Genomic DNA, 26,464 nt, shown 5'->3' on the forward strand with positions numbered 1-26,464 from the left:
GGACAAAGTAAAGTTATAAATATTGAGTTTATTAGTTTGTCACTTTGACAGCCAGTCTGTATGTCGGGAATGATAGACAAACGCTGGTACAGAAGGGATTTGGTAAAACAAATACACTGCAGTTTAAAAAGACTGGATATTTTTAAAGTAATGCATTATTATTTGTGAATATTGTCAATTCTGTCCAATGACAGCAATACTGAGGTGAGTTGCTGATGGTATTATGAACTTTTCTATTAGTGAGCACTGCTGTAAGCCCATATTAGCTTCTGTTAGCCCATATTAGCTGCCATTAGCCCATGTTAGCTGCAGTTAACCCATGTTAGCTGCTGTTAGTTGATGCTACTAAAATGTTCTTTGAAGTGGATCTAACACTGTTGGACTTGGAAATTGGCAAACAAACCCCCCAAAGCTCTAACACAATGTGAGAATGCAATCAAACCGTTTATCAGAGGGAAGGTGCGATTTTTAGGACACTAGCATAACATTAGCTGGCATAATGTTAGCCCATCAGCAGCTGCTCTTATTGTTTAGCCCACTTCTTATCAGTTGTCTGGAAATCTGCTGACAATAAGCAATTGCGACAATATCATGCCTAAATATGAGCATGTTTAGGCATGTTTTTCTGTTTTAGAGCACTGACTTCAGTTAGAGAGATGAAGCTTGTAAGGAAGACGAAATGAGGAGGATATTTTATTCAGATGCTTACTTACTGTTCCTTTGATAGTGAATTACTGTATACATTTACTGATTGAATACAAATATCTTGCTTATCGTTTTTATTTTGTGTTTCAACCTTTATTGTTCGTGCGCCCAAGAACATTGTTACAGTTTTGTTCGTAAGGCCGGCATGACTGAGTATAATGTCAGTGTAATGGCAACCAGCAATATTCTATTGTGAAGCTTTTATTCCATACAGCACAAGGCAGTAATATTTTTACAATGCAGAATGTTGCAGATTACATTAGTTACACTGTAAAACAACAGTTTAATGATGGCAAATCTATCTGCCAGCACTTAATTTAACTACAATGCTTCTTTCAGAAAGTACACAGTATATGTTCATAACGAGCTTTAGATGTTATTGTAACTAAAGCAGAAGTTGAGAGGTATTTAGTGCTTAATGAATTTGTGAGAGCATGTGAATTTTTATTTTTCCTCCTACAAAAGCTATGTTACATGTTTAAAAACATGTGATTGGTTTTTAGCACACAACAGATTTTTAAAAAAGAGATAAGAAAGTTATTCAATGAGTAGGGTCTTTTTTTTTTTTAAATTTAGACAAATGTAAGCCTGACTGCTGGCTAGATCAATTACTCCTCAGGCATTGTAATAATATGTTGTTGAAGTGTGTCCGCCCTTGAAAAGCAAATCTTAGTTGAAAGGAACTATTGCATGGAAAGAAAGAAGGCATTTGTACATGTGTGTTTGTATGTCTTCATTTTAATCATGGGCTCCAGGTTTGCTTAGTGAGCAGGGCCTGTGCAGAAGCTTGCAAGCTGACAGCACCAGCTCTTGATAAGTTATTCAATAGAGGCTTAGGATGAAAACTATCCTAATGCCACGATTTTGACAGCCGAGCCAGAGAACTGCTAGGATAACAACACAGAGTTCTTTTCCACCAGAGTTACCACTGAAAATACTGCCTGACCGGCTATCCACAGCAGGGGCACTTTAGATTCAATATCTGTATTTCCTAATAGAAAATGAGCATGCATAAGTCACAGCTATGATGATGGTGGAAATCTCTGGTGTAGCTAAAACATATGAGGCGAGCTGGCAGACTCGCCTCATAATGTATGACGAAACGAGACTCTAGAGAGAGTAAGAAGGCAGCAGCTACAACAGAAAACCTTACTGTACGTACAGGTTTCACGTAACAGTAACTTTAGACAAACATGGCAGCTTCATGTGAAGTGTAACAGAACCTCTTCAGGGGACCTGCAGGAAGTACAACCCACCATTAAAGGTACAACATCAGTAATTCATTAGCCAGGCCCTGCTGCTTGTACACTCATTATACATAGACACAGCAGGAGCCACAGTGGAAGAAATTGTGGGTCAATATCTATAAAAGCAAATGAGCTAAACATGCTAGAAGACAAAATCTGTAAATGTAGATGAACAAATAATGAAGAAATGCAAATAGCGGCGACTGTTTCTTCCCTCCTCTTCAAGAAATTGCTCAGGCAAAAATCAGGGGGTTAAAAAAGTGCTAATCCCTTTTGGAAGCTAACAGAGCAGGATGTGGTAACTATCCTAACTGTGGGTAATTATGATACTGGTGGTTGTACAGCGAGGGTGTAAGGGCCTGTTGCAAAGCGATAACCAGAACGATGTCGAGCTGGGCTGCTGGCTCTCCCACAGACGGAGGGTTGCATATTTAGTATGGAAATCAGGCCTGGAAAATGCAATTATACAATACTTGAGGCAGGAAGTGGAAGCGGAGCAAAAGGAGCATGGGGACATTAGAAGGCAGAGATGGGAAACATAAGACGGGGAGATCAGATGCCTGTCTGCGTGAGTTTGATTAACAGATTTTTCTGAGGCCACCAGTGGACAGCGAAAGGTGAGATGTCTTAATATAACTGAATGTACAGTTTAAACAAAGAAATTGGGACTGGCTTCTTTTCCAAATAAGATCACATCTTATTTAATCTGGCTCAGTGAAAGCACCTACCGCCTCTTTCTGCATTGCTACTGTATTCTCTCCCATTCATATTGCCTGAGTGAAAAGTTGTTCCCTGAAGGCACGGTTAAGCACGGCTGTCACTCTGCCTCACCTTCTCTGACATGCAGGACTGCCGACACTAAAGTGAGCATTAGCAGCCTTTTGATGTGACGACAGGAGAGAGACGGCAACCAGACAATAACACACACACACATAAACGTCAAAAGTCAAAACTTGAGGAGTGAAAAAGCAAAGTGCACAGGGAGGAAAAAATAAATTCACATGACATCAGTATAGCGCTGTAAGGGAAAATCTCTGAGGTGTGCATCAGTTCCCTGATGGGGCACAGTCTGCTGGGAAATAAGTGATGGAGAGGCAAAGAGCACAAACACATATAAAGGCAGTATTCTCCTTTAGGGATGGCTGATTGGAGCAGACTGACAGCAGTGTGTGCCTCATGGTGGCTGCAGGTTGTACGTGCTGCTCTCAGCTCGAGTCAATCGTTCTTGATGGATTAATTAGCCACACCACATGGTCAATACCATGCAGCTCAATACTAATTAGCAATAACAATTTGGGGGGGGGAAAAGCATCTTAAAGGCCATCCAGATGTCTGCATTGCAGCTGCAAAACAATCCATAAATGATTCTGATTATGCCCACTTTCCTTCCTCCTGCGATAAATCAGTTATCGATGCCGAAAGAATCGAAGGCTGTGCCAGTTAACAGTGCTACAGATTCACCATCACCAGGCTAACAGTGTCACTGTTTGCATTTACCATCTAATTTGCGAGTCATCCAAAGGGCCAAAAGCACCCTTCTCCTTTACTCTCTCTTACTCTGTCGTGCTCTCTCGCAGCAGCCTCTAAATCACTGCGGATCTCAGCCTCGCTGATTCTACCCTGACCCAGATACTCAGGTTCTTTCTTACTCAAATCCTTTTAAAAAATTCGGGTTCCCCTTTTTTCTTTTTTTCCCCTTTCCCTCTCAGCAGTTTGCGGCCACAACCCTCCTTCATGGCTTAATAGTTGCAGCGCTAAAACTCCAAAAAGAAAAAAAGCCTTTACTCCAGGACACTTAGGCAAAGTGCATTACTTTTAGTTGGGAACCCATCTCCAACACAAAGCTTCAACTGGAGTTCAGCGTGCAGTGGAATGCTGATAGGTAGCATCTGTGTCCCAGGAGAGAGATGCCCCGTGAGCACTGTGACTTGGGAGACCTTGGAAACTTTAAAAATGCTGTAATCGCCTACTTCCAGAATGAAACTTTAACTAGACTTTTGGATCTCAAACGCTCAGTTTAAGACATTTAATATTTATTCAAATTCAAAAGTGTTTCCCTAACATCACCTCCTGAGGGACCGGAGAATATTAGCGCAACATCTGGGCAAAAGGATAAAAATGAAAACAGGAAAAGGCGAAGTCCTAAAAATCCTTCAACCTGAACACAGAGAAACCCCTGCTATAATCTCTGAAACACACACTTCACCCATGTAATTAACCATGGCTGCCATTTTGTATCTCTTTCGAACATTAGCCAAATTACCACCCGAAGGAGAACGGTGACACACTTCTTCAGCTACATAGCTGGAACATGATAGCATCAGAGGGCTCAATAGGTAAAATTAAACATAGGATAGGAATACATCACACTTCCCGGTGAAATCCTTTTCCCCTGAGTTCTTAAACCCATGCTCATCTTTCACACTTTCATCCCCTCCAAACCCCTAATGTATGACCTTTGAAACCTCAGGTGTCTTTTAGCCTTCTGAATTGATCAAATGTCTGCGTTTTACTGTGGAGCTGCTTGAAAATATCTATTGGTTTCCTTGTGCAGAAGTCTGCACTGATTAGCAGTCAGACACAGACCACTAGTCTTTCGTATATGTACGAGTGTGTGTGTGCAGGCGTGCGTGAGTGTATGCACAGTTCCCCAAGAGAGGCTTTAGCAGAGCGTTACTTATTCACCCCTCTGGCTGAACTGATGGAGTTCTCTGGCTCGGATCGCCCTGCATGAAAGATGACTCGAACGTGAACGACGCGACGCGCGAGGCTTGTCTTGTACTAGTGCGAGCGCGCACGGTCTCGCGCAGACACCAGAGAAGCTGTTGCCTAACGGTGTGATTCAAAACACATTTACACCCACTGAGGTCGAGCGAGGCAGTGTGAATTCACGGCTGCAAAACTCACGGAGCGAATGTAGAACAACAAATCAGGAAAAAAAAGAAAAATGTTGAACACAGCCGCTAAGAGACACAACAGAGAGAAATCTCACCAGCTTGTGAGCTGAAAAGGCACAGATTGAGAATACACACACACACACACAGACACACAGACACACAATGCATCTTGCTATGTCCATTTTAATAATGTGCAGGGGTGTTACATTTTCCACAGAGGCCAGACCACAAAATCAATACAGACACCAGACTTCAGGCAGCGGCTATAACACTGTAGCAGCACTGAACCTTCCAAATGACAACACGACTGTCATCTGTTATACACTGTGGAGTATCACTTACAAATCTGCTTCAGATACAGTTATGTGAAAAGAAGCAAGCAAAATAAATAAATAAGCTAAGGGAGAATTGGACTAAATCCAATCTTCAGAGAGCGAAGAAGCCAATGAGGTGAGAGCCACGCAGAGCGAGGAGGGGAAAGAAGGCCCAAGGTATTCGCCCATGATCCGGATGAAAATGTCATATTACGTTCTGCACTCTGTCTGCAGAGCTCACGCGTCACGTGCTGCACGATGAGAGGCCAGATTCGCATCAACATTCAAATATCCTCTAAATTACTCAGCAAATCTGCACACACAGGGCTCATGTGTATGAATGAGAGTCTGCCTGCAGTGTGTCTGTGTGTGTCTGTGCACATCAGGGAGAGGGGAGGCGGTGAGACAGACAGCAAGGAAGTGGGAGGCTGCATCAATTAATAATAAACTTCTTGAAAATGTTTGCATATATGCAAATTGCACGCATGTGCACAACAGCGTGGGTATTGTTCGCGTTCACATGTGCGAATCAGACGAATCTTTAAAAAACAGACCTGGGGGTCGATATCTGTGTGAGACATGGGCGCTCTCAAATTACCTCAGATTGCTGCCGACTACTACCAATGCCGGCTACTAATCGAATGCAATTTGCATTTGGCTGATGGGCAATTTTAAAAGTGTCTCCCTGATGATGTTGGAGGCGAGGCTGTGTTTTTTTTTTTTTTTAACCTCTTTCCTCTGCAGAACATATGTTCACAAGAAAAAGAGAAGACGGGATTGAAAGAGAAGGAAATGAGATCCGAGTGCTCAAGGAGACAGGTTCATAATGAAGGGGAGGCGATATTGCATGGACTCAGAAGGGGAGGATTCAGATGAGATGCAACGAGATGAGAAGGATACGGAAAAAAAACAACCCACACTTCAACAATGGTTGCGAAAGAGAGGCTGTTTTGTGGGAGCAGCACCTCTACAAGTCTGTAGTGGCACAGACCTCAGAAATGGGACCAGCTCCAAATTGAATGGCCTCATGTGGCCTTTGCTACAAATCATAGGGAGCACAACATGCAAACACAGAAGCATGCATAGAGGCACACACACACACAGAAAAAGAGATAAACAGAAAAAGAAAGCAGGAGCGGGGGAAAATGAGCTTAAGGAAGAGAAAACATCCCAGGAATTGCACTGCCTTGAATTAATCACTATGCTTACACCCTACAGCACCAGGAGCCAAAAGCAGGTGCTCATCTGTGGGCTTGGAGAGACTCAGGCTTTCAGATATAAAGCTCTACATGAATTTGTAACTGCAAAAAGAAGAGCAGGGAATGAATTAAAAGGAATGCATGCCTCACATTAAGTCATCTGTGGCTGTGGTTAAGAGATGACAGCACACAGACTGTCCTCACATCAGCTTATAGAACACTTTCTGGCACATAATCACTCATCAGGGAGTCAAACATTAGAAAACGGTTCAAATTAAACCATGAGATGTATCTGGAATATTGGAAAAACAACACCATATTGCGTTTAATATGTTACTCCTTACAGTATTAGTGTGTTTCAGTATATATGTGTTATAATAAACAGAATCTATTGCTTCGACACGGTGCTCTGCCAGCTCGGTGTGGGTGTTTCCCGCACTTGCTGTTGCCGGCTTGTGAGGTTAAGTGTCTGGATTTACCGACACATTAACTGGAAAGATTGATCCTTCTTTTGGAGGACAACGACCTAAATGGTCGAGTCAATTTTCGCCACTGCAGAGCTCGCTGGCTCTGTCTGAATCAATTCTGTAACCTTTCTGAAATCCAACAAAAAGAGGAAAAAAAAGGTGGGATGTTTGTGTGCGTGTTGTTGTGCGCAGCGGGATACAAAGCAACTCCCAACTCGCATCGCTATTTGCGCCCGTGCACGTGCGCTCGCGGTTTCCACTCACCAACTCGATGAGCTCCTGGTAGCACACCTGCCCGTCTTCATTGCTCTGGACGAGGGCTAACAGCATGTCCAGCTTGGATGGATCCAGCTGCAGCTCATGGTGCTCCACCAAACTGGTAAAGTTCTCCACTGCAATGAAACCGGTGTTCTCTGGGTCCAGCTGAAAATAAATAAAAACACAAAAACAAAGCCCTTGGAGTAAAAACCGCAAGGCAGCCGCTACAATGCACTATTATGCATCTTTATTTTTTAATAAGCAGGTGTCAGTCTGCCCTCTGGGAGAACACATCAAGTAATAGACAGCTGGGGTGTACCAGTATTTACAGACACAACAGAGTCTATTCGGGGCTTGACACCAGATTTCATTAAGCTGATGCTTATATCATGTCTTTAAAAGACACTTTAAACCTCATAAAAGGAGCAAATCCATTGAAACCCAACATGTTAGGCTGTTGAAAGCAGCAACAAGAGAAGGGCGAGTTTGTCATTCTAGGTTTCCTAAAAACACGAAAAACAAATCAAAACCAAAAAAAATCCTGACCAACTTTTCAGTCTTTATTCCTGTGTGGGTGCCTCCACACGAGTCTGTTTTTGGCCACAGTTGCGACTCACAGTCAGTGTGGTTTTTTTGTAATCGCCACTCACAAAGACCCAGAGCCCCGTGGGTTATTACTGCTGATGTCTGTATGCCCGAGCTGCTCCTTGTAATTGATTTAAGCAGGAGAATCTCATAAAATCATCTGAGTGTTTTTGTTTGAAATAGCACCAGGTTAAAAATGGCTTGTAAAGTATAGGGTGTGTGTCTATGCTTGGTTTATTTAATATGGGGGCCCCCCCCCCCCATTTTTTTCTCCAGCATAACATACAGCACTACTTCATTTTCTTCTCTTTTTAGTGATGGAGCGTTAATTTCTCATGCCCGCTCTCCTTAGTGCATCTGTGTTTGTGAGACTGTGCCCGAGGACAAACCGAAGCAGCACAAAGAGACCGCATGGGAAGAGTCCTTGCTGCTTCTCTTTTGACTGTTTCCTGAATGCTAACAGTGCCTCATTAGGTTCTGGAGAGCATACCGACGGCCTTTTGTCGCCCCAGGAAGGGAGGGGGGGTGAGGTGAGCTTTTCAGATGTTGCGTCAGGATGTAGTCAGTCATGCTGGATCATTGTTGGTCGTATCACAAGTCCATGAGAAGGATCTGATCTAAAAGCTGCCTTAGTCTGGACGTGATCTGCACCGACACTGTGTCGGTCTCTACTGCAGGAAGTTCAAAGCTAAAGGCTTTACTGTTCAACGAAGGAGCAAAGAACATGAATCAGGGAATGCATTGGTGTGAGAGTGTGCATTTCAGATTTTCACTCCCTGGACACTTTTTAGTTATCTGGGAGAGCGTTAGTGAAAGCAGGAAGTTCATAGTAAGTTTTAATGATTTAATTAGGATGAGTGTTTTCTACTGCTACTTGATGTAGTGAAGGGATATTGTTAATACTCTACAAACACTAAATAACTCATCACCAGGAAAAAATAAATCTTATACCCTCAACAAAGTGTTTGTACTCACATAAACTTACTAAATTTACATTTATGTTTGACTGATGACTGTTTACACATCACATATTGACTGTGAATGTGATAGCCAGCACTCCCGTGGCAGACTGGAATGAACATATTACCAAATTTGTGGACACAAATGAACCAAAATAGGAACAACAGAGCCCCCCTGTTTATTTTTAGGTAATCTCCTTAACTCTACGTTCCACGGATGTTTGTTAAAACAGAAGAACCGAGCGCAGCAGCACAGTTCTCTTCAGTGTTGATGTGTAGTGTACCGAGATATAGAGGGGGGAGGGGGTGACAGCAAGGAGGCAAGAGGTGAAAAATGGAAGAGGTAGGTGGGTGGTTGGCGGGTTGATGAAATGAAAGAAAATGGAAAATGGCGAGATTAAAGTTGAAGGACGAGAAGGTATGAAACAAGAGGGGGGAGAGCGCCAGAAAGGAGACGGGACTGAAAGTAAAAATGCCTCACTGCCGTCTGTGCACGTCTGGCTAACCCAGCGGTCTGGCAGTGAGTCCTCTACTTCTCTTTCCTATAAGAAGGCTGTGACACACTCCAGTGCTCTGCATCCTTTTGCCACAGAGGAGAGATAGATCAGATTCTAATGTGCTCCCGGCTCAGCCCGGGCTGACAGGGGGAACAGAGAGCCACACTGGGGACGTCTGATTACTGTCAGCCTCCATATGTCAGCACATCACTACCCTACACATACAGCAGAAGTGCACAGGCACGCTGTATATGGCTGTGCACATTTACACAAACCACAAGTGTTGACACTGAGCTGTCATACTGCACAGGTACTTCTCCCTCCATGGTATGACCTTATTCAGGAAGAACGTCACATAGGGGAGACTGTCTGCAGAGGATACACGAAGGTGGAGGACTGGTTCTTGTAGCCAATTAGGGTTATCAATTACCAAGATGAGGCACAGTGAGATAAATGAGTGTTGGCAAGAGGAAGGGCCTGATTTTTTTCTTTTTCCCCCCTCCCTTGGACAGGCTGTTGACGTGCATGAACAAGGGAGTGGGGCAGAGAAACAGAGGGAAGAAAGGGTTTGGAAGAAGGAGGGAAAAGCACTGAGAGGGAAGCAGTTATTGAAGCGATCCAACACTGGTGAGGGCGACACTGGTGAGGGCGACACTTTGACAAGCTGCATGCGTTGCCATGGTTACGTGGTTTGCCTGCGTGTCATCCCTTTCTTGCATTTACCCCTACAAACATATTGGCATTCGAGAGGCAAAGGAAAGACACAACAGGGGGGGGGGGGGGGGGGGGGCGAGAGAGAAAAAGGCTGTAAAAAAGGGAAAAGACGGCAGGAAGTGAAAATAAAAATGAAGATGGATAAGAAAGAGACCAACGAGATAAGAATGAGGCGGTGCTACGATGAACTCTGGGTGTAGATGTAAAGGGAGGCGGAGCGGGAAATTATGATGGTGTCGAGGCAGACGGATCAACCAAATCGAGCTGCCTCAAGAGCAAGTGTGAGGAGGTGGACAAGACACAGGATGAAAATGTATACATGAGGAGGGTGGAGAGGAGAAGAGTGCTGACTGCAGGGAAATGATCTCAGTGTTAACCCCTGGGACCTCCATTACCTTCAGCACAGCGACTCTGACTGACCCCAGCCAAAGACTGATTTATCTGTCTGTTCCACAGGAACTCGAGGGCAAACCCTCGAGAACAGGGACAAACCACAAACCCCCAGCTGTGACACGGATACAGGCGGCAGTGCTGAAACATGGTTCGGCCATAACATTAAAACCACTGACAGATGACGTGAATTAACATTGATCATTTTGCTGTGAAAACCTCGAGATCTGGCATTCACGTGGACGTTACTTTGTCACGTTCAGAGCCTGATTCATGGATGCTCATCTTCACAACCCAGAGGACGCAAAGGATCTTCTATTAACGTCCCAGTGTCAGACACTGAAGGACACCCTCCAGAGGGTCTGCATCCAGAGCTGTTTAGGGGTTACAAGAGGGACGAATACAATAGGGCATCCGGTTTAAATGCTGTGTAAAACTGGTGTATAATCTTACATGCGGAACTGACACTGACAATTGCTCTGTAGCACTAATGGAGCTGTAGCTAACACTGCAGTGACATTATCAAGGGCAGAAAGCAGAGATGATTAAACTGTCTACAGCTTGTATCCATCCACTTTAATCTTTACTGCTTTTTGGGCTCTTTGATCTAAAGAAAATTATTCAACAACAATACTGATGACTGATTGATTAAAGTACACAAAAGCTTATTTTGGACTGTGGATCTGACAATGAAAAGCACAACAAGGATTCTATTTCCTGATGAATACCGCTTTTAGTTTTAAAAATGTGTTCAGTAGTATAAACTTTAAGAGAAAACAACCCCTTGCTCCCCTGGTCTGTGACCTAAGAAGACACTTTCCTAATGAGTTTGTTGTCTCAAGTTTTACAAAATACTGCATGATCTTCATTTAATAAATTATTGTCAAAAAGCAGGATAAAGAAAAACACTTTCAAGAGTGGATTTACAAGTCTCTATCGAGCAGATTTGAACAAATTAGTTTCTAAGTCTAATTAGCCCCACACTAGTCATATTTGTAGTTTCATAATGTGACTTAAGTAACCAGTGTCTTTATGGACGTGTCCATCTTTTACATACAGGCTATGCACAGTAGCTACAAGTACTAAATGAATGGTTGCTTGATAAATAGCATTTAGTCATTGGAAGGATAGTGGATAGTGGACTGCTGGTGTGGCTCCCTGGTACACACTCAGTGACACAATGCTAACCCTGTGGCACAGAGCCAAAAAACAGACAGTCCACTTTGGTGTCTGTGAACAAGAGCACCAAGCTTGAACGCTGCTGTGGCATTTACAGGGCAAAGCGTATTTGCATGACATCAGATTAAAAAAAAACAACAAAACCCTCTGAATTGTCTCTGCTGCCCTCGGGATGCACTGGTGTTCACCAACAACTGGGCCACCGACTCCGTAATTATCACAATGCTTGTTCTGCTGTGCTATTAATATCAGCGTGTTTTTAAACTTTTCCGCTCTAGTGCTGCGATGTCACAGGCCTAAGATCTAAATCGCGCCCAAATGGTCATCGGACTCCACTTTCTCATGTTAAGACAATGCAAACACAGGGAATTTCAATTTCAAATACAGCTGAATACAAAGAAGAAGAAAAAAAGAGTGGTGGACAGAAATGTGTCAGAAAAGCATTCAGAACCCCAAGGCCTTATGGGTGAGATCTAAATACGATTAGACCTGAATGCTTTCGCGGCTGAATGCTGCCAACCATCAAGTTACCTTATCAGGGACACTAGAATAGAAAGGCCACCGTAAGCATGTGTTTATGTGTAAGGCTGCATAGGCCAGAAATAGCCCACGCTCAGCACTACAACCTCCTGCAGACAAAGACTAATAAACTCATGTTTCTACGGTTTCGCTCGCCTTCTTCTCCCCCTGCAGCATTTTCACGTGGTTCAGTCTGACAGACCCGCAACAACCCCTCTCTTCAGACCTGCAGTCCTCACATATGCATAACACGTCAAGTCTCCACCTATAGTGGTTTCGGAAGACTTCACCGAAACTCCCAAATGCTTAAACTCTACAGCAACTAAAAGATGCTCGATCTGAGGATCTATCAGGCCAAGTTTGCCTCAGTTTTCCAGCGGCAGTGAAATGAATGATGCATAATGCAACATTCCTGTTTTGGACCTATCCCTCCAACATATACCTTTTATTTGCCCGTTGACTTGATTGTCTGATAAATGCATCACTCTAAAACGAAGGGAAATAGCATTCAAATTATATCCAAATCTATTTTTCTTTAAAAGTAAAAGGCGGCAGATTCAGCATGCTAGACAGCGGAAAAACTAAGAGGCGACAGTGACTGCATGATCATCTCCCTTTACATCCGACTACAGTTAAAATACCCTTGAGAGAAGCACTTGATCTCCAGGTGCACTTGTAGATTTGCTTAGAAGCTGGCAGGATATTGCTGTTGTTGTGGAAAGCCTCCAGTGAATGTGACAAGAGAAATCTGGAGGGCAGAGCTGCATCAACATGAGGCATGTTCAGCAAAACATTTTCCTGGATAAAGATGAGGGAGGAAAGTGCTCGATGTTTAGGCAGGCAGAAGGCTTTGTAAAAAAACAAAAAAACCCAAGCTTTCCTGCTCTCCGTCCAAATGCTGTTGGCAGATTTCACCTCATTTTAGTTTAATTAGAGAGACCTTTTCCAAATCAAAGGCCGCCGCATGGAGTCCCAAAGGTGGAGAAAGCCTGTCGTCAGCCAGTGTGAATGATTTTGGTCTAGACTTGAGCTTAACAGAAATGCTCAGCTGTGGCCTTGCAAACTGACTGTATGCAAATACTGGTCCAAGCAAAAACAAAAAACATAAACCCCCCAATCAATAAAACAACTAGTAATTTACAGTGTGGAAATATTGGCCTTGTCCCCCGGCTAAAGACCTGTTACACTGAAAATGGATATTGACAGAGATTAGTCAGCCTCACACTGCAAAGTATCTGTGAAGGAATATGAACTGTGGCTAAATCACTAATGTATTTAATCTTAAATCGCGTATACAGCGCATGACTCACCGGTGCCACCACACTGCATCTTTTCAAATAACCCACACAGGCTTTTTCCAATTACTTTAAAAACCACACGCATTCATAAAAAACGCAATCACAAACACACACGCATCCTAAGTACAAAGTCTAGATGTGTGTGTCTGCGAGGCAGTTTACTGTGTAAGCACTTTAATGTGAACATGTTTGCAGTCCCTTGAGTCAATATGTTGCAGATGAGCCACTCGTGACCCGCCTAGACTCTGCAGCACACAATCAATTTCTTCCTTCTTGGACATAATGACTGTCCATACACCCTGACAATCAGTGAACGCCCCCAGTGGGCCGGGTTCTCATTAAAAACAGAAGACATGCTAGTTAAAAAACAGACATCAAAATCCAGTTGAACGTCTGCCTTCAAGCAGCCCAACCCAAGCGTGCACACGATTTTTTTGGTTTAAACCATTTTGGTTTTGGTAAATTTGGAGATGGCAGACCAAAGATAAATATGACTGAAGAGTAAATATGGCAGCTTGGCTTGAGGACAGATGTCAAGAGGCACATTTTTCACTGGCCTAAATATAGTCACAAACCCTGTGTTTCAACTTGGCAAGAACCTCCAACATGGCTGGGGACAAAAAAAAAAGAAAGATGGAAAAGTTTAAAAACAGACACTGTTATCTGGCCTTAAAGGGGAAAAAAATGACATATATATTTATATAAAACCAGGGCTTCAGGGAAACTGTCTCACTGTCTCAGAAATAAAATGTTAAATAATTCTGCAAACTCAAACTCAAAACCCTCGGGTGTTAATATTGGGTGTGTGGCAAGTGCAGCAACTCAACCTAAACTGCAGGAAAAACAAACACAACCATAGACATGCAGAAGGATTGCTGCAGCATTTACAGTTGACCAAAAGACTAAAAACCATCCTTCATTTAGAGAACACAGCGATCTGTCTATCCAAGCATCCATGCATTCAGTATATTCAGTATCCATCCATCAGCACACACATCTCCTTCAGAATTCCTTCTATAGACCGTGACACGATGGTCTGCCTCCTGCTGTGGCTCAAGATCTGACCTCACATTCTTGTGGCCAACATCGCTCCGAGATGCTTTCATTTGTGCCCGTGCACGCACAGTCCCTGCTATCAATCCCAACATCAGTTCTCAGCACAGCCTCCATGTCTCAGTCCCTGGGTAGACGGCGAGGTGGCCGGGATCTTGTAACCATAGAAACCTCTGCCGCTGCTTCCTTGCTTACCTGCTCTTGTATGAGCTGAAACAGGGAGCTTCTATCCATATACTGGCCAGGGAGGTGAGAGGAGCCGCCGAGGACAAGGGCATAGGGAGGAGCGAGAGAGAGGAGTGGTGGTCTGGTTGGAAAAGATGGGAGAAGGTGGAGGGGGGAGATACGGTTAGGTAGCCGCTGGTGCCTAAATAGTAGCGTCAGGCCGTTTCGTTACTGCCGTGTTTCCCCCCCCCCTTTTCCTGTTAATGGTCCCTGGGTTTTCTTGCTAGTGGCGTCGCCGGGGTGATAAACGGGGGTGCTGAGTGCTCGTCGGGTGGTGCAAATGGACTGTGACTCTGCTCCGTGTCAGTACAGCGTGGCGCGGTGGTAAACCCAGCTTCAGCAGACGACAGGCAGGCACGCAAGGCAAGGCAGATCCAGCAGCTCTCATTCACTCTCCTCCTCCTTCTTGCTCTCCTCTATCCCATTGCACTGACTGCTACCTCTCTCTCCTGCTCTCCCTCTCTCTCTCATCCCTCTCCTCTCTCTCTCTCTCTCTCTCTCTCACACACACACACACACACACACACTGCACCGCCTGCATACCAATGAGGCAGAGGAGGGAGGCGGCCTCTCGCTTCCAATTGCAGGAGGGGAAGGAGTGGCCAGGGGCTGCGGCTCCTCTCCTCACTACAAGTAAGGCGTCTCGGGGAAGGAGGAGAGGATGGGTTCCACTGCGGCTTTGCGCTTACTACTGCTACAGACACCCCCACCCACACACATGCACACACACACACACATGTCTGGTCTGTTACATTCATACATACACAAAACCACACAGTGTAAACAAGACAAAAGCTACTAATACACAGACATATGGTAAAATACTATCCATGTTGTGTCTGTCAATTTCAGCCACACACGAGATGTGTTGCATAAAGGATCACAAGGAAAAAGAACTACTGATACCACTGATCAAACCTTAGCTGTTCTGCAGCCCTTTACATTCTAATTCTAATCTCTGGCACATTAGCTCGTTGTAAGGACTGCTCTAATGATCAAACGGACTCCCACCTCCAACGCACACAAACATGAAATTGAATCAGACAGCTTGGCTGGCTCACTGATCGTCCACTGAGCTCAGACGAATACCACAACAACAATAACACCGACCCAGAACCCTCAACAGTTCATTAAGTAATATCAGAACAATGGTTCAATCTACAAAACCTGACAGGTAATAAAGAGACTGGTTGCGGGGAGGAGAACATAAAAATAGCTGAAGTTGTTAGCGCTCAGGTGGGCGTCAGTCCTTTCTTGAGATTGTTTAAAAGGTGTTTTCTTCCTGCACAAATCCACAGTGACCCCTCCTCCTCAGGACAATGGTGATAATGGCAGTATAATGTAAATCTTAGTTTTATTTTATTTTTTTAAACCCTCTCCAGTGGAGCGCAGTGTCAAGGCTGTGACTCAGGGACCGCTTCAGCTAACAGATAATGGGTGAGGCGGCGATGTTTAATGTCTTCTGTGTAACTCACAGTCCCTCTGCTTGCTGAAACGATTGCAGTGATTGCACCACATGTTTGGACCTTTCTCTTCATATAGATGCAAAGTGGTTTATAAGTTCTCTTCAATGTGAGAAAGGAATAAATAAAATATATATATACCTCATTACAAGGACAGTATTGTCTTGTGCTTTATTGGGTCAGATGGAGCCTGCGAGCTATACAAAGCCATAAGTAACTGCTGTATTTATTCTAATGGTTTTGGCCTGGGCCACAGTGAATATGGCATAGCTCCCAGACCTTCCCTTTGTCACCTCCCATTATGCCAGTCTGACACTCCTGTTTGAACAAAACCTTAATAATTACACTCCAAGTCTTTGGAGATGACAGGATTCCATTTTTTTCCTCCCTGCGTGGAAAGACTGAAGTCACGCCATGACGTTCTTTGTTCGACTACTAATCAATGTTAAGAATTAATTTGTCTCCAATACTCGGTAGTTGTGAGCCTGAATACGACCGAGCTAATTACGAGGTCACTGCTGGAGGATCTGCAAACTGCAATGAGCGAGACAGATTGAAAAAGCTGCCAAAATGAACCTGGATTCAACTGTTGCCTTGGTAACCTCAAAGGACTTCCATCAAACAATGATAGACAAGTAAAAAAATACATATCCGGTGCGGTAAGAAAAACAGCAGAGAACCCTCCTAAGAGAAACGCCCAGACTTTGGAAAACTGAAAACAAAAGGTGAATTTAATGTAGTCTTCATGAGATTTCTTAGCATAGAAATCCAAAATTAAACACATACCGCTCTATTGAGCCACACTACGTCAAGTCAAATGCCCTCTATGGAACAAAATGGCACTTGATGCAAGTAAACAGCATTTTCAGCGGTGTAAATAACATGCCAACAAAGCTCACGGCCCCACCAAAGGTCAAACAAGCATCATTGTTGCCATTAAACCGAAACCGAGTGACATTAGTCGACCCAAAGAAAGTCCAGTCTTCGGCTGCCTGAAGCATCGCCAACTGAACGAGCCAGACTAAACCCTTCACCTCTGGTGGATGGATGCAGACGGCAGGATGAGCCCAGGCAGACCATGCTCCTCTTTAACAAGCCCTGAGAGCTGCAGACAAAACACTGGTGTAGCCTCTGCGTGAGAATGGGGAGAGAATAACAAGGCCGTTCAGGGAGTGCAGAAATGCACGTTAATTAGACCACCAGTCTACACTCTTCCTCACCAGCTTAACGACCTGCAGGTCCATAAGGCAGGTGTTTGTGAGAATAGCTGTCCTTCACTGAAAGTGCGGTAAGATGAAGCTATAAATGAATGCCTTAAAAGGTCTGAATTCAGTGTGCTTAATTGTACACAGCCTGCACTAGCATTATTAGCACGAGAGTTGGATACGTCTGTTTACAAAGCAGAGACTCCAAACTATGGATTCCTTTTAAACAGGGTGGGGAAAAAAATCATTGTTTATCTTAAACAATCTTTAAAAGACTTTTGTTAATTCTTTTGTTCCAATCTTTATTAAATCTAATTGATATTCAGACCTGCTGCTCAGTCTGGACTGAAAATAAGGCTCTGTTAACGATGCAGTTTTGATTGTTGCAGCAATGTGAGGTTCTACACAGATTTTATATATATTTTTTAAAGCACTTGGCTTTAATAACACAGCATCTGGGAAGAGGCAGCTGTCACATGTCTGCTGTGGAGTAAATTCTTTTACAACACAACCGAGCAAGGTTTGATTGGCTAAATCTAGAGTTTTCATAACTGAAGACGAAGTTATTGGAGATCAGATCCTTAGGTTTAAATTTAACTTCATATGTAAGGAATCTACAACCAGTTTGAAAGTTACACTTCACCCTGTAAACACACTGTGTTAAAAGCTGGAGTACATGCAGTCATGATGTTTTTGTATTTGTTTCATTACTCTAAGGAGCCACTATTTCACAAAATAACGCTTAAACCCCCCAAAACAAACAACTTGCCATCTCAGTGTTTGAAAGACGTCCGTTAAACAAAAGAGGCAGAAAAATCCGTTTTGCCTTTTGTTTTGTTCCCTTTGTGGAGATGTTTGTTATGATGTGTCATGTGTCATGCCTAGTATACCATTTCACACAAAACGCTTAAACACTCCAGTCAATCAAAAGCCCCGTGAATGCCCCGATATTGCATACTGCTTCAAGATGATACACTATACCTCTTGAGCCTTTGTTTACCTCGCTGTACCTCATATTCAGTAAAGTAAAACATCTCAGCCAGACTCATCGATTCCTGGCCCCGTCTATGAAGAGTATAAACTGCGCTGCAGAAAGCAATAACAAGAAATTACCTCGTGAAATCTTATTTGTCTGGTTTGTTGAAAGGGGAGTAGTGGGAAGGAGACACATCGACACCTGAGGATGTTTCTGTGTGGACGCTCAGCTGGAGCGCTGTCTGGTGCGCGCTGGGAAACATTGCTGGAAAACAACCAGGGGGAAGAGAAAGTTTGTGAATTCACTGAGAGAAAAGAGACAATAAACTCAGGGAGAGTGGCTGGTCTGAAAGTTGTTTTGGAGTGCAAATATAATCCAGTCTGCACAATATAATGAACGCTCAGCATGCTGCCAATGTGCTTGATCTCAGCATTTAAGTGTTGCTCTATTGTTTTCTAATCTAATCTTCTGTAAATTAAGGACACGGCTTGTTCCAGGAGGGGGTTTTCTAATAACCCGTTAGCCTCCGCTAATCACAAGGATTAAAATAGATGAGGGGCTTCACACTCAAGCCACTGAATATCAAGCAGCAGGTATTGTGCAATAGAGGGAATCACCCACATGATAAAAAAATAAAGAAAAATGGCAGAAAAATGAATCAGGTCACTGAATGACACAGTTTTAATCCAAACTGCTCTACTTAGAAGATTTCTTGGGGACATAAAACAGAAGAGGAGGGGAAGAGGAAGGAGAAAGTCAGAGGAAGGAGGCAGAAATTGGAGGGAAATGAGGAGGGGGGAAGGAAAAGCAGAGGGGAAAATTACTAAAAAGAGGACTGTATTATATATTCTATGATCTCTGCCAACTCTAAGCTTCACAATATTCTCTTTCTCTCTGTCCCACACACACACACGAAAACATGAAGTGCAGATTAGACCCAAATTTTGTTTTCAGTGCTACAAATGTGGTGTAAAAATCAGATTTTCTGAGGATCTTCTCATTGATAGGATTGGGAGTCATGGAGAGACCTCTGCTGTTTAAGGCTGCAGTTGCATCATCTGAATCCAAGCTTGTCCTCCACGTGCTTTCATGTGTTTTACACATGAAGTACAGCGATTAAAGTTTTAGGCCCTACAGATGTAAATATTTCTATTCAATGTGCTGCACCTCTCTGACCATCAGTCATAAAGAGCCGTCTTCAGCGAACAAGAAGAAGAGGGGGGTCATAAAGATGCCCCACAAAGCCGTATCCTCCGTAACCGTAACCACCAGTGATCAGACTAAATACTGATTATTATTGGTGGTATAAAACAAAACATCTGGGCAGAACTGCAAATGAACAAAACAACCCAAGTGTCTCTACTGTCTGCATTTATTTTTTCTTTTTCAACCATTTACTTTCATCATCATCTGACACAAGCAGAAATTTCTGACACGGTTTTTGTAATTTGAATTCCCCTCAAGTCAGTGATTATGTTGATAGATGCCAAATAACACAATTTCTAACCTGTGTTTAAAATGCTGCTGCCCTCTGTTGGTAAAACTCAGCACCGCAAGACACCAGAACTGCACTATGTGCAAAAGTCTTCTCCCAGATTTTTTGAAAAACAGTTTGCAAAATATTTTGGTAGCACGGGAAAAGCGAAAAACAATCAATGAAATTTTAGTTTTTATAGGAGATGTTGAAATAAAACCATGAAACTAATGGGGGAAAGACCAAAACGCAAAAACAAAAACAACCCCAGACGAACCAAAGAAAGGTTCAATTAAAATGAAGCTGGCACACATTACACAGCTCAGAGTTAGTGTCTGACTGCTGCTGCAGCTTGTTTTGCTCATGTTCTCTACCTACTGTAAGTCCCAGTGTATTAAAGGGGCAAAGGCTAAAGTCAGGATTAGAGCTAAATTCAGCATTCTTTACGAGTGCCAGTGTCAATCAGATGTGACAGCATATAACCAAAATATCACTATAAGTGTTTGATTACAAACTAAATGCTGCTCTGGTTTAGTTTTATTGCTACTGAGAAAGAGAGAGAGAGACACTGCAGACGAATTACATTTTTAATAACAGTTATCACTTTGGCTCTTCCCCAGTTAAGAATCATTTCCTGTTATATTGTAAGTTCTTTGAATGTTTTGTTGCAAATTAGCAACTGCTCAAAATTCTTGTTTCAGATTTCCACAAATGGGAAAAGCCAGAAAAAGCACATTTTTGCCATTTTTAAGAGGAAAAAAGTTCTGTTAGTCGGGCTCTGGATGACATAAAAACAAACCTGACTGTAAAACATTCACAGCCAGAAATTAGATTTTTAAATGCAAGTTGCCAATGCTGCATATGTATATTTGACAAAGTCTGTGTACACTCGTGGGCCACTTTATTAAGTACACCTTGCTAGTACCTGATTGTAGCTATAGAACTGTTTTAATTCTTCATGGTGTAGTTTGAACAAGGTGCTGTGATGTTTAAATGATGCTCAGCTTGTTGTAAGGGGCATGAAAATATCCCCCACACCATTACAGCACCACCAGCCTGAACTGTTGATACAACTGCAAATTTGCAAAGTGCCCAAACGACCCATTCACTGCAGATAAAGACTTAAACTTATTATTGGAACTATTTCTTTCAGGTAGCATGGGACAGGATTTTGCCTGTGCCATCTCACCTTAATACGATAACTTTAGTTTACTGAAAGAGCTCCAGATGGCTGCTTGATCATCTTTTGGCTCAGCACTTCGGTTAAAAAAAACCCAAAAAATCTTTCAACTGTCAGCTGACAATCCCTCACCAAAGCCTCTGCTGGTGTGACTGACAGCTCGCAGGTGCTCTGACACACTGTGTCCAGTGAGCAGCCTGTTATACGAGAGGTGGTTTGACAGCTGACATTGTGGAAATAGTTAACTACTCTACATACCAAAATGACAGAGGGCGTTTTTGAAGAGACGCTCACAAAGAACCTCTTGGTGCGATGCGAACTGACGGCCTCTGTTGATTCGGATGCGCAGCAGTCAGCGCAGCACTTGGCCGTTGACACCTGCTCCGACATCGAAGCGATGACACAGCTGTCAAAACCAGAACACACACTTAGACTTCGACGGAGAGCACACACACCCAGCTGGCCTGAAGACAACAATATTAAAACCACTGGAGTGTCAAAAAGCTGTTCTCACTTTCTCAGCAAGGCCTAGCGTCACCGTGGTAAAGGTCTAATCTCACAGAAAGCTGTGACAGCGTAAATGACAGTTGAACTAAACAATGTCCACCTCAGATCCATAACTGGCATTTTGAGCCTGAACAGGGATAAAATGATGATATACAGTCCAGACAGTAACAATTTGGGCAGTTGCACATTTTTGTCACTCTTCGGGCCCTCTACTGCATCACAATTCAAATCAACCTGAGAGATTTGACTCTCAGCACAAACTGAAGGACAGACAAGTTGTCATACAGACAGTGCCAAAGGCTTCTAAAGTAGTGAGACACATCATAAACAGCATAAACAGAATCATCTTATGCATGCACCAAGCTGACGCACGCTAGAGGTGGTCATATATTGATTGGAGATTTGTGGGTGTATCCCTGGCTCCTCCAGCCTGAATGCCAAAAGTATCCTTGGGCAAGATACTGAACCCTGATCTGCTCTCTGATGTGTTCATCAGAGTGTGAATGCTGGATAGAAAGCACTTAGGTGTGGAAAACAGTTTGTGTGAATGGGTGCATGCATAAAGAGCTTTGAGTGCTCAGGTAGAGTAGAAAAGAACTCTAGAAGTCCATTTCCCTTAAGTGAGCAAAAACAAACTACTTTCGGCTGCTCCACAGCAGGTCGATCTGCATGTTTGATTTGGCAGATTTTTGCTCCGGATAGACTTCCTGATGTAACCAGATTAAGCAAAAATGACCAAATATTTCACAATTTCATCCTAAAAACCTCTTTGGTTGCTTTGGCTGTGAGTGGGGGAGTTTAGATTAATCTAAGAATTCATCTTGTTGCTTCCATCAGCTGTGAAATCGCAGGCAGATGCCACTGGGCCACTTCTATTGTCAGCTTTATTAACCCAACCCAGGAAAGAAGCACCACCACGTTTGACAGAACAGCTTCATATGAACTCTTCTCATTTCTTTGTGGATGTTTGTGATTTACGCTCAGTTTTTTTTGCTTCTAAGGCTTACCAGGGGCTTACATTTTATAGATCCACAGAGGATCTGATAATCAGTACAGCAGTTGTGATCCAAAGCAGCGTGAACCAACACAGAAATGACACACAGCGAACCAAACGCACATTTGTCAGCCAAGTGTCCGATTACTTCTGGAGACTTGCCATATTGCTGAAACATGGCACAAATGGTTCTTTCAAATAAAACCAGCCAGACTAAAGCCCAGACTTGGCAGTTTGAAAGATTTAACTGGTGAACTTTTAAAGAAGCTGAAGCACAAAGCCTGCAGAAGAACAAAAATGTGCTGCTGGGTGCTGCTGGTTAAATGGCTGGCCTGCATTCAAGTCTATCATAAAGCAATGCAAAACAGCAGATTTTAAGTAAAGTGGATTTATTGGAAGGTGCAAGTGTTAAAGGATTAACACGCTTCATTTCGTATCAGCCTCGATTTGCCCTTTTCTAGCATGGATAAATTATACAGTGTACAAGGATCTGTGTTTAATATTTAGGTTATTCTGGAAGCAATGTTACACTAGCTCACATGCAGATCATGGTACAGACCATCAATTGACATACTGTGTGGAAAAGATGATCTTGACAGGTAACAGCTCTGGTTTTTGTTCAGTGTTTAGCAGGAATGGAGAAAAAATATTCACAAAACATAATATTGTGAAATGTTGTTTGTCAGTACTATATCGATACAAGGACACCAAATATCAATATTTTATTAAATATATTAAAATACAACCAAGACAGCTCATACTGCCCGATGGGAGGTGAGCTTTCTGCACTAGTCTGACTTGGACTGACTGCAATCACTCAGAGAAAGACTGTCAAAGGTTTGCAAATAATAAATAATTTGTCTAATTTATAAATGCAGACAAATTGCCGACATGTTGGCATTAGTCTGAATGAGTCCCCCGTCAATGAGCACAACTAGAGGGGACAGGCTGCCAGCTGATTCTGGCATATTCTGGTTATATTCCTTTTTTAAAAAAATTATCATTATTTAGAATTTACCAGAAATATACATTTTTTTTAAATAGGGAGCCAGACTCAAAATGCCACATAACAGCTTGGTCACTTTATCCACGTTTACTGGGTATAAACAACCAAACAAGAGTTCATCCCAAGGGAAGTTGTATACTAAGAATTGTCTATCGAAACCCAGTTCCCTTATCATAAAACATACAGTATACTGTTAAGCCTTGTCCTGCACAGTTTTCGTAACTTGCATCTACCTTATTAGGTAAAAAAAAATCAAGATCATAAGCGCACCATCTTGAGGTCCTAGCCTCTTCATTCCAATCATTCTTGTTAAGAAATTGTAACCAGAGTTTTAGAGGCAACTAACTGGTATATATTCCTGTGGTGCAGGAAGACCGCTGAGCACAAATGGAACAGTTAAATGTAAATTTCAGTCTGTGTGGACAACAACAGATGTGTGATTTTGACGATTTAACACAGTTAACTGCTGTATTATCAGAAACAGATTACATGTCATTTCCAACTTGACCGCATTCATGCAAAGACTAATAGACTGACTCAGTCTTATGGCAACATTTACGGCCAATATTAATGACAATGTTAATTTACTTAACAATCTCATTTTGCTAAAATAAATAAGTGATAACTGAATTGAGAGAAATTGATTTTATTGGATAAAACATATACTGACAGAGTTTAACTTTGCGGACATAATTTGCAATATTATTTTTTTAATTGTTGCAATACTCGTTTCTAATTATTGCAAAATGTTAAAAACTGCCGTATCATATGATGAGTGTTGTGATATTTTGTATCATGGGATGTCTGGCGATTCCCACCTTCCCGTTTAAGAGGTGGTGTAGTCATCCGTTTTATTATCATAGTTGTAGATATGGATTCTGAGACTAACTGTTGGCAGCTAAACAAATTTGGAGCCTTTTACATCCCTCTTGCTTCCAACTTTATGCAAAAAAATGTATTCATAGAGAGATGTTCCCATCACACATTTTAGTTTAAAACAGTCCTTTTACTGTAACTGACTGGAAACTCTTCCACATAGGATAATCTCACTAGATATACATGAGGTAAAATATGACAAATTACTCAAACAATGCTCAATGCTGCTCAAACAATGAGGGAAATTGTTTGTGTGGTGTATTTATGAGACCGTAATAAAACCAGTTTTACAAATACTGAATTTAAAGCAGTGCTCTTTTAAACGTAAGAGTGTAATTGTCTGCTGGGCAGTTCTGGACCCTCTGACATCCGATCAACTTCTCTGATAGGCAGCACAATGAGGCCTTCAGAAGCAAAATGGTGGCTGATGTTACCCAGAATGCTTTGGACCAGCGACAGGACGAGACTTGAGATTGTTTACTTCAGCTAAAATTACAAACTGGCATCAGATAAATTTAGAGTGGGAACGCTAACACACGTGACGCGATGGTGTAGCTGTCTTCTGTAAATACATATGTAACATAACTCCGACTCCACTCTGTCCAACTTTAGACAACTACACCAGCACTGGGTCAAACATTATGTAAGGCGAATCTCAGACACACATGACCCATAAATGCACAGTCAACACCAAAGTGGCATCAGGATTTTTTAAGGTCACAGGCAGCATGTATGGACTGTTTTTTTTTTCTTTACTCTATTTGAACACTCTAAACACTAACATCTCTCTCTTTTTTAACCTAATGTACACATACTCACACTCTAATAAATACATTGAAGCATCTTGTCAATAATACTGTGATGTAGAGGATCCAGGAATCAAACCACCAACCTTCTGATTAGTGTACAACCCGCTCTACCATCTCAGCGCCGCCTACATAAGGCTGCAACTATTACAAAACTGAGAAGTAATTAAGCGACAGAGTCCAAAGCCACCTCAACAGCTTCTTTTGTTTAGTTTATTGTAATGTGAAACACAAAAAGAAGCAGATACCGGGGAACCAACCCATGTTTGCATAAAATATTAATCAATCAAAAATTATTTCCTTTCGAGCAACTAATTGATTAATCGACTTAATCACTTGTCCCACACCACTGAGACTCTAATGCTTGAGGGGAGGGGTGGGGGGAAGGGGCCACAGCAGGCTATAATTGTGGCAGGGATTCAGACAATCAGCGGATAATTGTTAATTATGAGTCGCCTGTGAAACAGAAACGCCTCCGCGACGGTCCTAATAAAAGTGCCACGTTCGTCAAGTTACATATCATTACCCCGATAATTACTTCGATGCTGCGCGCTGAGCGGGGCTCGGGAGGTCCAGCCGGTGTGAAGGACATCCCTCTGCCGGTGAACGCAGGGAGTGGTCTAACTGGACTACAACTCCGTGTTTGGCTGCTGTTTTTCAGCACCGCTTCCTAAACGGGGCACAAGCGGCCAAAAACAATGACGCGTCACTGCGAGCAACCGGTGACAAAAACAACGGCCCCGGAGTCAGCCCTCCACTCCAATCAAACAAGCCGAAACGCGAACGCTGTTCTTGTTACTCCTGACCCCGAAAAGGAGCCACAGACAATAGAGATGTTGTCCATATTATAAAACCAACAGTGAGTATTTATACAGTCAAACGCGTATACGCACAACGCACAGCCCAATTATTCTCCTCCATTCACTTACACCACATTCATATTTTTGTTCCCTCCAGCTCGCCTGAGCCTAATTATTCACTCCTTCACCTACCTACACCACCAACGCCACCCGTGCACTTGTGCTATATGAGTATAAATACTATTTCATATGGACCCTCCTACACACACACACACACACACACACACACACACACACACACACACACACACACACACACACACTCATCCATTCATAACTCATCCTTTCATCTTTTCCGTCCTTCTTAAGCTCCATGTGTACCACATGAAAGGGGGAAAAACACACACACACATTCATTCACTCTACGCCCCCTCCCCTCTCTGATCGTTTTCACCCATTCAATCCCTCCTCACTCACTAACCCACTAACTCACCCAGACTGTGGTTAACAGAGAAACACATACGCCAGAAGCCCCCCAAAACAAAACCCACTCAGTCCTTAAACTCACTATAAACACACAGGTGGATAAACAAGGGAGGGAAATAATTTATATGTCATTCATATATATTTATATAGAAACAGGCACGCGAGATATTATTGCAATCTAGCTA

General features: G+C 42.8%; 1 protein-coding gene across 3 annotated transcripts in view; it reads right to left on the reverse strand.

The window, feature by feature from the left end:
- The window catches only part of rhbdl1 (rhomboid, veinlet-like 1 (Drosophila)), a 47,481-nt gene extending 32,498 nt beyond the window's left edge, over nt 1–14,983 (reverse strand). The window contains exons 1-2 of one of the 3 annotated variants that reach the window (XM_005939492.3): nt 14,294–14,983; nt 7,094–7,252 (exon numbers count right to left, since the gene is read on the reverse strand). In XM_005939492.3, coding sequence (XP_005939554.1) covers nt 7,094–7,252; nt 14,294–14,398 — 264 coding nt within the window. In that variant the 5' untranslated portion in view covers nt 14,399–14,983. The other 2 variants (XM_005939493.3, XM_005939494.3) reach the window with 2 other exon arrangements.
- Between the last annotated feature and the right edge of the window lie 11,481 nt (nt 14,984–26,464).

Source organism: Haplochromis burtoni, unplaced genomic scaffold, assembly GCF_018398535.1.
Source record: "Haplochromis burtoni strain Fernald_Lab_line unplaced genomic scaffold, NCSU_Asbu1 Contig_268, whole genome shotgun sequence".
Classification (NCBI taxonomy): domain Eukaryota; kingdom Metazoa; phylum Chordata; class Actinopteri; order Cichliformes; family Cichlidae; genus Haplochromis; species Haplochromis burtoni.